Source organism: Chiloscyllium punctatum, chromosome 1 (assembly GCF_047496795.1).
Source record: "Chiloscyllium punctatum isolate Juve2018m chromosome 1, sChiPun1.3, whole genome shotgun sequence".
NCBI lineage: Eukaryota > Metazoa > Chordata > Chondrichthyes > Orectolobiformes > Hemiscylliidae > Chiloscyllium > Chiloscyllium punctatum.
The window spans coordinates 106,716,775-106,730,460 of NC_092739.1; the positions used below are offsets into that span (position 1 = coordinate 106,716,775).

Here is a 13,686-nt window from a genome sequence, read left to right on the forward strand (position 1 = left end):
GAATGTGCAGTTACTAATGTCCTTTTTAATAGGTAACTCACTGCTGCCTTGTGAGTATCCCTACTGATGCCCTGGACTCACTTAAACGATGCAGTGGATTGCTCCTGATGTTGAGATAGAATTCATTGGCATTCTCGTGCAATTCTGTCACATTTCTCTCCATAGCTCATCATTCAGGCCCTAATAAGATTCCATCCAAGATGTTTGAGTAGTGGTGCATGAATGAAAAAGTTCCATGCATATTAAAGTACTAAAAAAGAACTAAAATGAGTTGCTCTAGCTCTAAAACCACAAAGTCTTCTGATAGATATGACATAAATAGACTAGCTGCAGCAAAAGAGATAAATGGTTTTGATCTAATCACCCTTTGGGTGGCCTGGTTACAATGTGACCATACTTGGAAAATAAATATTTCAGGTACACAAAGTTTTGCAGAAACGGACAGAATGGAAAGGGGAAAGAGTAACTCTGATAGGCATGAATAACATAAGAAAAGTAATGAAAAAAATATCTTGGCTCGGAAGGAATCAAATCAGGTGAGTGAAAACTAGGAATACTATGGGACAGAAAATGTTGGCAAGAATTGTTTATATTCAATCAGTTGACACACTATAGAGAACCAAGAAACTCAACAGAACAATGAAATGTATGGAAATGCTTAAAACACAGCAATTCATAATTTTCTCAAAAAGAGCTGCTGCAACAAATTACAACAATTAACTTCTCAGAAGTCTATTAATCAAACATATAAAGTATCAATAACAGAAATGGTAAGTACTCAACACTACTTTATCTTCTGTGTGTATACCTCGATCTAGTGATAAAATAGATTTAAGAAGAAAACACATGCAAACCAATTAAACAATGTTTTCAATTTTATCTTGATGTTCTTTGCTTGCTATTGTGAAAGTTGAAGATGTAAACCTCCTTTATGTTTGATTGAAGATTCTTTTTTGAGACTTCTCGGGTATTGCAGCCACCTTGTTTCCTGTAGAAAAGTCTGAAACATTGCTGGTTTTCATTTATGAATGAACAAATGCAATTAGATCCTTTTCAACAACTGCCTCTTTAAGTTATAGCTGCAGCTTTTGCATCTTCTTCCATCAGCTTATCAGCTTCATTTTCTGCCAATCCTTCCTGAAGAAGACTATGGTCTAGAATGATCACTTGTGGCTGGTTAGCTTCATTCTTGGTGTCTTCTACTCTTAGTTTTAGCCCCTCTTCTGATAGAAATGAAAAATCTCTTCTCTCTTCCTGTGATCTTGGGGAAGATTTTCTGTCGTGGAGACTGAGTTGTGGCAAAGTGAATCAATTCAGTTAGTTCTGTAACTTCTAAACAAGGGATATTCAAAGCCGCACAAGCATATGTTTCTCAGAGTGAGAGTGTCAGTGATCTCTGTCTTACTTAATGAACAGAAGCAGGCATCCATCCTCATACCTGTTCTTGAATGAATCCTGGACCTTTAAATAGAAGGATTATCAAAAAGACTGACAGCTAACATAAAAGGAAATTCCAAGGTTGTCTGTCGGCACATTAAGTGAGAAAGGTGATAAGAGGAACTATATGGCTGATTAGGGACCAAACAAACAGAGACAAGATGTATAGCTAATGGTTCAGTAGATACTTTGCATTTGACTTTACCGACAAAGCAGATGCTGCCCAGATCAGTCTAGTCTTGTGACAGAGGAGGAAACTCAGTCACTAGAAGGGTGTAAAGTTGACAAAGAGGAATTATTGGATAAGCTTTAGGTACTAAAATGTAGGAGACAGTAGGACTGGATAAAATGCATCCACGGATTTTGAAGGAAGTGAGAGTGGAAATTGCAGGTGATTGCACTGATGATTATCTCTAAAGCTTCTCTAGATTCAGGGGTCATGCCAGAGGGCAGGAGAATTTCAAACATTACATCACCTTCATGAATTATATACCAGTTTAATTTTGGTGATTTACTTCCCAAACAATTATTTGGGACAGAGTTAATTGTCAAATTGAAAAACATGGATTGATTTGGAAAATTGGATCTGACTAACTTGGAGTTTTTTGAAGAGGTAACAAAGAGGATTATTGAGTCAGCAGCTCAATCGATGTGGTGTCCATGTATATTTAAAGAGTACTCAATACAGTGCTGCATAACATGCTTGTAAGGAAAGTTATATGTCTTTGAATAAAAGGGACAGGAGCAATATGGTTACAAAATCGGCTGAGAGATAGAAATCAGAGAGTCATAGTTAATGAATATTTTTCAGACTGGAAGAAGATTTATTGTCAAGTTCCTCATGGATCAGTATGGGGACCCTTACTCTTCCTGATACATATAAAGGATCTAGATCACAGCAATCAGGAACTAGAGGGCATAGGTTTAGGGTGAGAGTGGAAAAATTTAAAAGGGACCTAAGGGGCAACGTCTTCACACAGTGGGTGGTGTGTGTTTGGAATGAGCTGCCAGAGGGAGTGGTGGAGGCTGGTACAATTACAACATTTAAAAGGCATCTGGATGGGTATATGAAAACATAGGGTTTAGAGGGGTATGGGCCAAGTGCTGGCAAATGGAACTAGATTAGGTTACGATATCTCGTCGACATGGACGGGTTGGACCAAAGGGTCTATTTCCACGTTGTACATCTCTGACTCTACACCAGCCCCAATCAGGGAACTCATATTTTATGAGGTCCACCTGGCCGACCTTGTTGCTATCATTACACTTCTGGTATTTTGCATCTCTACAAGCCTTCCCTGCATGCTCATCATGGTTCTCTGCCCATAGAGAATCATTCGTCATGATTTTTTTACATGTCTAACAAATTTGAAGCATTCTCTTTGAGCTTGCTATGAACATCTTGTGTTTGTTGTTTTTTCTCTCGGTGCCCAGCTGAGTGGGACTGTACTTTCCTGATTACACATCTTTCTATTTAATCAAAGCTAGAGAATCTCCAGTCATGATGTATTTTCCAAAACAATTTCATTGTCTCTAGAATACCCCTCTTAAAAATCTATTCTTGCTGCCTGTCTTCCATCTAAATGGTGGCCTGTTTGACATCATTTCAAGACATCACAATGGGCTCCAGATTACATGGATAGCACCCAGGTCGATTCAACTCCCACCTCTCTGCCTCTGTGATGTCTTAATGCTTAGAACTGCAGTCCAATATCCAATTATGAATGAGTTTCATTTTAATTATTAAACCTTGATTAAAACTTTTTTCTGTAGCTTCTATCATAATCTGTCTTTTTTCCTATAATTGCAACTTGCATACTTCATCAAATGTCTGTACAACACTTTTCACTATATTTTTGTAACAAGATACATGTGATGATACATAAATCAAATCAAATCAAAATGATCCAGTTTCTGAATCAGTATATTTATTATTCTGAATTGATAATTCACAACTGGTCCATCACTCCTTGATGTTTATTTGCAGCAAGTGAGGTGCCTTAAGCTGTAAAATAAGTTATTTAATTCGGAACTCAAGTAACGCATCATCATATTTGCATCAGTGAACACACACAGCTTCATTGTCATTATTAGCACATTATTAACAATAAAGGATTTTCAAATTACAGTCACCATGCAAGTGAAATGGAATTGGCTCGCACATTCTGTTAAATGTAAAACATTAAAACATCTGAAACATAATGAGTTAGACCTGAAACATAAACTTTTTTGATTAGTGTTAGTTGTTCAATTGTTTGAATACTTCAGAAACAATAATTCAGCTACTTATTCATAACAGTAACAATGCAGTTTACTACAGCATACTATCAGTTTGTGGTAAAACATATTTTCATACTTCACCTTAGTATTGTGTTCTCAGTCTTCTATTACTGGACTCACTCAACAATCAATGTAACCATTTAATCTGAATTGCTGCTCTTGGGTTCTTGTCAAGGTGATTCTCACATAAGTTATGTAGCTATGACACTTTGCCAACCATTCATCCCTATTTATAGTTTTGCCATTTGATTAAGTGAAATTCCTCCCACATAATAAACCTGAAGTCCAGTTTTGATTTGTTGCTTTGCTAATCAAGCCTCCAGCTTTGACCAATAATTGCGATGTAATATTTTTCTATGGCCAATACCAAGCACTAGAAATTCATTGATCTCAGTGAATATTGGTCATAAGTACTCTTTAGCTAAAAGGCATTGTATCCATCGTGGCTCATTCCCTCCCTGTCAGTATATTAATGGAAAAAAAGTGGAGGTGGAGCAGACTCTGTTTAATGCTAAAAACTCTGAACCCTGCTGCATAAAAATTCCACTACTTCTACTATAAGACAGAACATCATTGAATTATTTAAACACAGAGGAAGGCTATTGGCTTGTTATATCCAAGCTGGCCCTTTGCAACCAAAATTTGCTGAGTGCCTCTCCCTTTTCTCTGTAGCCCTGTAACTAATCCCCCTTCAGATAATGATTTGATTCCCTTTTAAAAGTGATGATTGTGTATGCCTTTACCACACTTTCAGATCATGCGTTCTTGATACTAAGCAATCGCAATTTGAAAGTGTTTTTATTTCACATTGCCACTGCCTCTTTGCTAGTCACTCTAATTCAATATACTTCTGATTCTCAATCTTTCTTTCAATGGGAACAATTTGTCCCAATCTCCTCTGTCCAGATCGCTAATGGTTTTGAACACTTTATCAATATTGTGTATTAATATTTGTTCCCATGTTGGGTGGACCCAGTGCATTAGAAGGTGGGATTTTTGTAATGCATTGGTGGGATCTTTGGGATGTGGGTCAGGTGACTAAAACAAGTTTGCAGGTTGCAGAGATTGGTTGGGTATAAGGCCTGCCTTGGTGCACTGGCATTGTGCTGCAATTAGTTAAAAAATAAATAAAGCATCACTCTGTTCCCTACCATTCGTAACTCCTACCTCCACCCCCCCACCCCAACCTATACCTCATGCTTATCCATACCAACACTATGGTCCCATATACTCCCTTGCTGATTGCAGAAGCTTAGAAGATCAGTGCAAAAAACCTACTTGTTGCACTGCTGTGCATTCCTCTTGATATGTGAAACATCACTGACCAGGGCCACTGTCTGGGATCCAGCTGGCTGTGTCCAGGACCATGGCCTACTCCACAGGAACCAGAAGACAGGCCTTCTGTCCCTCATCTTGTCTACCAGTAATGCCAGCTGCCTTTCTCCAAAGCAGGATGCCAGCTTCCTTTTCTGAGATGTCACAAGGCCAAAACTGTTGGTACAGCTGACAGTGAAGGGATTTTCCTGGTTGCAATTTTGAAGTGATGTGCCTCTGGTGTTTACAACTGGGGCTAAAACTTACTCTTTTTTTTGGCTAAGTCCAAGTTATGCGGAGTAGTTTGGAGAGAACCTCGTAGTCAGGTACAGTCGTAACTTAACCAAACCTGCCACTTTAATTGCTGCCTGTGCCTCTATGGCATCCCTCAAGTCTGATTTCTGTTCCATCATAATGTGCCATTCCTCAAAGAGCTCACCACTCAGTGGATATCCACTTTGAGATCATCATTCTTTTGCATCTGCACCATCTTTGAAACCTGTTGTGTGCTAAAGGAACCCTGGCCCCTGGAAATGCCTTTGCTCAGCTTTGGAGACTGTGAGGAGAGCTGGCTGAGAAAGGAAGATTTTGCCAAGTTTCAACAAGGATCTAGAGGCCATAGTCATTGGGGTGGTCAGAGGAGAGGAGTCCTTTTCCTGGAGGACTGATAGAGCAAACCAAGCCACGCTCTCCATTCCAGACTATGGAGATTGCAACCTGGCTCAGTGACATCTCCAGGATGCTAGAAGACTGGGCTGCAGTGCAGAAAGAAGGTTAATGACCTTCTCTACCATTCCAGGGTAAGTGCCACACTCTGAACTGCATTCAGTTCCTGCACTTCCACACATGTCACTTATTGTATCTATTGCTCCTGATGCAGTCTCCTCTACACTGGGGAGACCAGACACATTCTCACAGAGCTCTTCAGAGAACATCTCCGGGACACCCGCACCAATCAACCCCACCACCTCGTGGCTGAATATTTCAACTCCTCTTCCCACTCTGCCGAAGACATGCAGGTCCTGGGCGGCCTCCACTGCCACTCCCTCACCACCTGACACTTGGAGGAAGAACGCCTCATCTTCTGCCTGGTGACCCTTCAACCCCATGGCATCAAACTGGACTTTATCAGTTTCCTCATTTCCCTTCCCTACACCTTACCCCAGTTCCAACCTTCCAGCTCAGCACTGTCCTCATGACCTGACCTACCTGTCCATCTTCCTTCCCACCTATCTGCTCCACCCTCCTCTTCGACCTATCACCTTTACACCACCTCTATCCACCTATCGCACTCTCAGCTACCTTCTCCCTAGCCCCATCCTCCTCCCATTTATCTTTCCACACCCGAGGCTCCCTGCCTCATTCCTGATGAAGGGCTTTTTGCCCGAAACGTCAATTTTCGTGCTCCTTGGATGCTGCCTGACCTGCTGTGCTTTTTCAGCACCACTCTACTCTTCACTCTTGTTATCATTCCATCTTCTAACACCACTACCCTTGCATGTCCACCATGCTGCTTTTTCACAATTTTGGTACACCTGAACACTTTCCCAGTACAACAATCATGCCATCCATTTATATCTTACTCACTTACCTCCTTTATATCATTACTGGAGAAGATACCCCATAACTGGGAAAAGCGACTTTGTGGGTGGGGTATGCCTGATATCCATGTACACGGCCTCCAAGAGGAGAGAATCCATAGCCTCAGGCGAAGACTTGAATTGCTCGTGCTGGGATGCAGAGAGATCCAAGTCCTGGCAACCAAGTAAGTATCACTCTTCATTCCATTGTAAATCTTTTGGTAACCATGCGGTCAGTGTCATGCAGAGAACAGCATTGACCATGATGCCTTCTGTCTCTTGTGTCTTACACATGCAGCTCACCTCCTGGATACTTCTGCAGAGAAGCACCAGCCTCCCCCAGAAGATACACATTTGAATTCTGAGGATGACAATGTTGTGGTTCGAGAGAAACAAAGGGAGACTCCTTCCTACATGCCTCTAACAGCTTGATAGGTCTACAGCTGCACAGATTGTGGGATTGGAAGCTGGTGACTGTTCTGTTGATGGGTGAAGATGAAACGCCCTTGGCCACTCAGATGACCACCAGAGACTGGGCACCAGCAGAGGACTCAGTAGTTTCTTTCAGGGACCTTCATGCGCAGGGCAGATCAGATTGAGCAGAGAGCTTAAGTGAGCCAGGTATGTAGTGGCAGGGAGGACAGGGTACCTTGACCTCAATCCAGGTGCCCTATCCTCACATATAGACCAGGCAGTGCCCGGGGTTACCACCAGAGGAAGATTCACACTCGGGTGACCGGGCCCTCTATCTCCAATCTACCTAACCCCCTCTGACCCTTAGAGGTTCAAGCCATGAAGGATCAATTTGCCGTGGACAAGAATCTCTTGGCTTATCTGGGCCATCCAGGCATAAGTACTCCTGGGATTTCCCCACCAGACCTTCATGGGCCAATGGGCTTCACTTCTGAGCAAACTTCCTCCATCTCATTCTGCAGAATAGGAGAGCTTGCACAGACCCAGTGAGAGGGAAGAAGTTCCAGGAAAATGTACTGAGGGCACATCAGTGGCATGGGAGACACGGTTCTGTAAATACCTCACAAATATATTTTAAACATTCCAATTTTCCAAAATTTGATGCAAATGGAATCAGTCATTTAGATCGTCAGCTCATGTGAAATTTGGGATGTCCACATACATCTCCTTGCAAAAACAGAAAAATGTAAGTGGAGGCAGCACTCCTTGAACTCAGTGATTTTCATCATTTTTTGGGGCCCTCCTTTCCAACAAAGTGAACAGTCCCAGCTTCCCTGATTTATCAATGTATATAGGCTAAAGGGCAGTCTGGAAACTTTCAACAAAATGTATTTCAGTCATTTTTAAAAAAAAAAAATCATTTGTGGGATGGGGGTGTCACTGGCTGGCCAGCATTTATTACCCGTCTCTAGTTGCCCTTGAGGAGGTGATGGTGAGCTGCCTTCTTGAACCACTGCAGTCCACCTGCTGTGGGTAGACTCACGATGCCTGTAGGAAGTGTATTTCAGGATATTGACCCAGCGATTGTGAAGGAATGGTGATATATTTCCATGTAAATGACCACCCACTTCATGTAAATGGATGTGTTTGAAGCTGATTTTGCATGCTTCCTGGGAATGCATCAAAAATATCCATTGGCAAGTGGGCCATCACAAAGATTCCTAATTTCAAAATGAGGGGTCTTCTTGCTGAAAACGAAGAAGACCTTTTTCTGTCAGAAGTTCATAAATATTTGGAATTCTGTACGCAGGAGAGAATTGGAGGCTGGATCATTGAAAAGATTTGAAGCTGTTTTATAGTGCTCATCTCTAAGGAAATCAAGATTATGCGAGACAGACAAGGAAGTGGAATGAACAAGAAATCTACTGATTACCATGCAACCATTGTCAGTTGTTGGCAAACCCATCTGCTCCACTAATATCAATTCAGGGAAGGAAATCTGCTAATCTGCCACCCTCACCTGGTCTCGCCTACAAATGACTCCAGACCTATAGCAATATGGCTGACTTGCAACAGCCCTCTGAGATGACCTAGCAAGCCACTCAGCTCAAGGGCAACTAGGGATGGGCAATAAATCCTGGCCAGCCAGCGACACCCACGTCCTATGAGTGAATAAAAAAAAGTCAGGTCAACTGATTTTATTGAATGGTGAAGCAGGCCAGGTGGGCCAAATAGGCTACTTCTGCTTCTGTTTTTATGGTTTTATTACAAAAGCTGATTACGGGTACATTTAGATCACCGATTGAATCTTAACTCCCAAAAATAGCGCATTAACATTAGGTCATAAGGAAAGATGCACAATATCTGAACAGGAACCCGATCAGTCTCAAATGCATTCATTTACATGAAGTAGGTTAGTCATTTAAATAACTTAATGAGGATATGAATGTGTAGTAGTTCCTTGGAACCATAAGTGATTTTTGCCCATGGAAGCACCTACATGTGGAGTCTTATATGGGGTCTGTTATGCTGTAGCCACCACACAGTCCTGGCTGCCTGGGGGAAAACTCTCCTGTTCCTACCAAGCATTCGTCCCAAAGATGGTAGCAGAGTTGGACAGTCCAGCTGGAGCTTATCTATTTTGCCTGTTCTTTTTCTGTTTTTTCTTCCTCTTTTCGTCCCTTCTGTGTTTTTCTTCTCCTCTTCTGTCTTCTCAGACTTCAGCTTTGGACAACCTCCACTACCTCTGACTCACGGCCTCCGAAGTGGGGTTGGTGGTTGGCGGCCTGTAGCTGGGATGCCAATGACCAGTGGCCCGGAGCGGAGTGGGGCAGCAGCCTGGACTGTAGTGGGGGCAGCAGCTGGCGGTCAAACACATGGAGGCCTCCTGCACTGGTCTGCTGTGGTGAGCCCTTGGAGAGAGATGGTGATGTTTGCCTTTTTAACTTTGTTTCTTGTTGTTCTGACCTATGGTCATAGTCTGTTTAGCTGTAATGTAACTTTTTTTAACTTAATTTCTCTATTCTGTAACTAAGGATTGTACCTAGGTACTTTGTACCTAAGATGGCACGGTATGTGATGAAACTGTTATACTGTAATTAAACTTGTAACTGAAGAAGCTGTATCTGGGTACCTTTGTACCTAAGATGGTGTTGTAAGTTACAACTTATAAACTTTTCACTGTACTCATAGAGTCATAGAGACGTAAGGCATGGAAACAGACCCTTTGGTGCAATTTGTCCATGCTGACCAGATATCTTCATTTCAGTACATCTGACAATAAAAGCTAATTCTAATTCTATTTCTAAAATTCTATTCACAGAAGGACTTATAAATTATTAAACAATCTGTTTAGCTGTGTTATGATGCACCCTCAACAGACATTAAATCCTGAAGTGGGATTTGAATTGAAGCCAGAACTGCAATAGTGGTGGACGTGGAGGGAGGATAATAATCACAGTACCACAAGACCTCTTATGTGGATGTTTGTCTTAACTTTAATAGTGAATGTTATTTTTAACCAAAGGGAGCTAAAAAGAGCAGACAAAGGCCAATTCCACAAGGTAAGTGACTTTACAGCACGATTTGTGGGCCTGGAGGAGTGGGAATGTTTTTCAAATCCTGAAATTACCCAGTAAACCCTACCTTGCTGTAGTAATAAACTGTGATTTGACCCATTCTACAATTTGATCCATTGACTGTCATGTCTAATCAGTCTCCCCAATCCAACCAGTCCTACCTGCTCTCGTCCAGCTTGGATGTTGTCGCCTTGTGTTATAATATTTCCTGCCCAAAAGGTCTCCATCTTATCAATCAGATTGGCTTTGCACAGGAAACCTAAAGGGAAAGAAAAATTGAGAAATTTTGAGAAATCTATACTTCAAAGCTGCTCCCCCATTCCACAGTGCTCCTGTAAGCTGAAGTTCATGTTTACACATCTGACATCAAGCAATTTCACTATCACACCAAGGTTAAAACAGAGCAGTGTAAATTGTGTCTTATGCCTGAACTTCATATGATTTTCATCTCCGTGGACTCTCACTCTTTGCTCCGGTATCAGTTTCAGTCCCTCATCCAATTTCAGGCTATGTAGTAAATTAAAAATAATCCTAGATTGTCCAGATCTGAAACCTCATAATTGGAAGTATTGATTGAAGATTTTCCTTTGATACATCATCCAAATTGAGGGCAAGACTATCAAGCAAGTACAGCAGATTTGCTACTGTTGAACTCTGGAGATATTTCTGAAAAGGTTAGTGATAAAATCTGAATTTCTGAGTAACAAGCATCCTAATCATTATCTGAGTTCTTGGAGTATGACTTAAATAAGATCAATGTGAAAAGCCCTCATGTTGCCAGAAACCGTATCAGTTACAATGATGAATACTTATCACAGTTACTAAATGACTGCAATGCCTCCACAACTTCCAAAGAAACCTCAAATACCATCACAACAATTTCTGCAGTACAGATAATTCTTACCTCTTATCAGAGCAACTGAAAAACCAAAGTTTTCAGCAAATATAGATGTGATCATTGTTGATATTGCTGGAAAATCCTTTTACAGATTCATATGATACTACTATCAATTAATGCAGACATTAACTCACAATGTTTAAAGTGGATGTATCACTCTTCTAAAATAACTTATCCAAGACCTGTACAGAAAGAACTCTGCAAATTCCCATTGTTTCAACACTACAGGATGTGTGGAATCAAGTGTAGTCAGCATAGCAATGGCATTAAAATAGATGACATTGGGTGTTTGATGTTGGGGCGTGTTGCTTGTTAGAGGGTTTCTACCTGACATTACTTACAAGTATTAGGTTTCACTTAAAACAATGTGTTAGAGGGGAAGGAAATGTGGATAAAATCATGCAGTTTGAAATCACCAGAATAATGGAGACTATCTGAACATTATGAAATGCATTGAGTTCTGATGAAAGGTTAGTGACCTGAAATGTTGGACGCATTTTATGAGGCAAAACGTCATACCACTCAGGCTGAAAGCAAGAGCTAAACCTGGAACTAGTTAAGAAGCCTCCATTTGAGGTCAGTGGTCCACCTTTGAGAGTTGGTGGGTTCATTAAGGTCAGTAGTTCATCGGCTTCACCAGTACTGCTACATGTAGTAGCTATTGTTGATGCTGCAAGATGTTGGGGAGACAGCCTCAAAGCTGAGGCACCCCTTAGGATAAAGAAAATGTTTTTGATGTGCTTTAGCAACTTGCCAAGGCCACTTGAACTGCATCTCCTCTAGGATGTAACTTCTACCTTTGATAAAGTTACTCTACAGTTTGAACATTGGTTCTACTGATAGTATCCTCAGAATATAACCAACATGTTTCTCCTTTTTGTTTAATACTTAAAGTTGTTCAAGCGGTGACCTAAGTAACAGTTGATGGCTTGGATAAGTCAAGCAAATCTCAAACATCTCGGTGTCAAACGTTCTGATGAAGGTTATTTAATGCCCATTGATTTGTATGTAAAATTGCCATGACCTCATTTATCAAACGTCTCTTCTGACTTCAAATATCTATTGTCTCATCATAGCACGGCTTCAATTTGTAATTTTGCAAAGCCTTAGGAGATGTTGCTTGTGGCTGTTACTTGAGGGGATGGTGAAGGAGCAGACCTACACATTGACCAAGAGAGCGCGGTATGGAAATGCTCTTGTAGAGGCACTGCCACTTCCAAAGCAAAAGCTGGAGGTAGGGTTTCTGAAAGAGGATTCCAATAAATTATCCAGAAAGAGCTGAAATCGATTATTTAATTTTGCTTTAAAAGATATATCCCTCTTTAAATTCTGCTTTTTAACGTAAGACTGAGAAATGGTACCTAAGAGTTCATTAGCTCCACCAATTGTCAGAATTTCTCCATTCATATTTAATGAAGTTTAGGAATTAAATTACTTTGGTATCAGGGTAGCTCCATAGTCACTTCCTTATCTAATCATGAGCTTTATTTGAGTTTTGGACACATGTTTCCTTTATTGCACTGAGGCAAAGCTATGAGGTAGGACAGAAATGGGTATCAATCACAGAATCACAGAATTGCTATGAGGCAGAAGGAGGACAATTAATCCATTCTGTCCGCACGGACTTTCTAATCACCATAATGATGTGGTGCCATTCACCTACCTTTTCCCCTTATCCTTGCAAGTTGTTTCTATTCAAATAAACATATCATGCTTTTTTCAACGTGTTGCTCATATGTACCATTGTCATATGTACCAATCTTCTGATGGTAGAGACTAATTAGTAGCCACAATGTTTTGGAATTCCTTGTTCATATATGTTTGTAATTGGTGGTCAAGCAAGTTGAAATTACCCTTTCTTGTGATTTGCTGCTTGGATTGTTATGAAGAGTATTGGGAATATTCATGATGCAAAATGACAGGGATCATTGTATCATATGGTTTAGGACAATGCTGGAAAATGACCAAAAAAAATCAAGAATAAGAATAACCAACTGGCGGACAGCCTGATCTCCATGGGGGCAGGGTATGTGGTGAGGTTTGTGAGTGGTAAGGACAGACCTGGTTCAGATAGAGTGAAACGGTTGGTCAGAGAACCTGTACCTGAACAGTGGGCTTCCTTCAAAGTGGAGAATAGGTAGAGTCATACAGCATGGAAACAGACCCTGAACATTCAAGGGAAACGTAGGACAAACAAATCCAGAGATCCCTGAATGATGAATGAAATACAAATGAAAGAAAATATTAAGGAAAAGTGATAGGAGTAAATACATTTGAGAACCAAGCTGTATTTAGAATATTCAGAAGGGAGGTCAAAAAGCAAATAAGAGAAGCAAAGAGGGATTATGAAAAAAGCACCATCTAACATCCTTTATCAGCTATTCAGGAATAGGGTGGTAAAAAGGAGAAATGGGTCCGATTCTGGATCAAAGAAAGTATCTACATGTGGAGGCAGGAGGCATTGGAAAGGTTTTAGGTGAATGTTTTTCATCTGTTTGTACCCAGGAGGCAGATACTATGCATGCCACAAAAAAAGAGGAGCAAACTCAGTCGCAAGAAAAGTGTAAAATTGAGAAAGAGGTGTATTAGATCAGTTGTCAATGTTTAAAGTTGGTAAGTTGATAAGGACCTGAGGAATGCATTCTAAGGTATTGTTAGAAGTGAGAGTGAAAATTTCTGAGGCATT

The 13,686-nt window shown here is 40.8% G+C and overlaps 1 protein-coding gene across 2 annotated transcripts in view; it reads right to left on the bottom strand.

The window, feature by feature from the left end:
- Positions 1–13,686, bottom strand: part of slc14a2 (solute carrier family 14 member 2) — a 136,334-nt gene that overhangs the window by 70,090 nt on the left and 52,558 nt on the right. The window contains exon 2 of one of the 2 annotated variants that reach the window (XM_072571793.1): positions 10,264–10,361. In XM_072571793.1, coding sequence (XP_072427894.1) covers positions 10,264–10,361 — 98 coding nt within the window. Of the gene's footprint in view, positions 1–3,798; positions 3,909–10,263; positions 10,362–13,686 lie in introns of those variants that run through there. The other variant, XM_072571794.1, reaches the window with a different exon arrangement.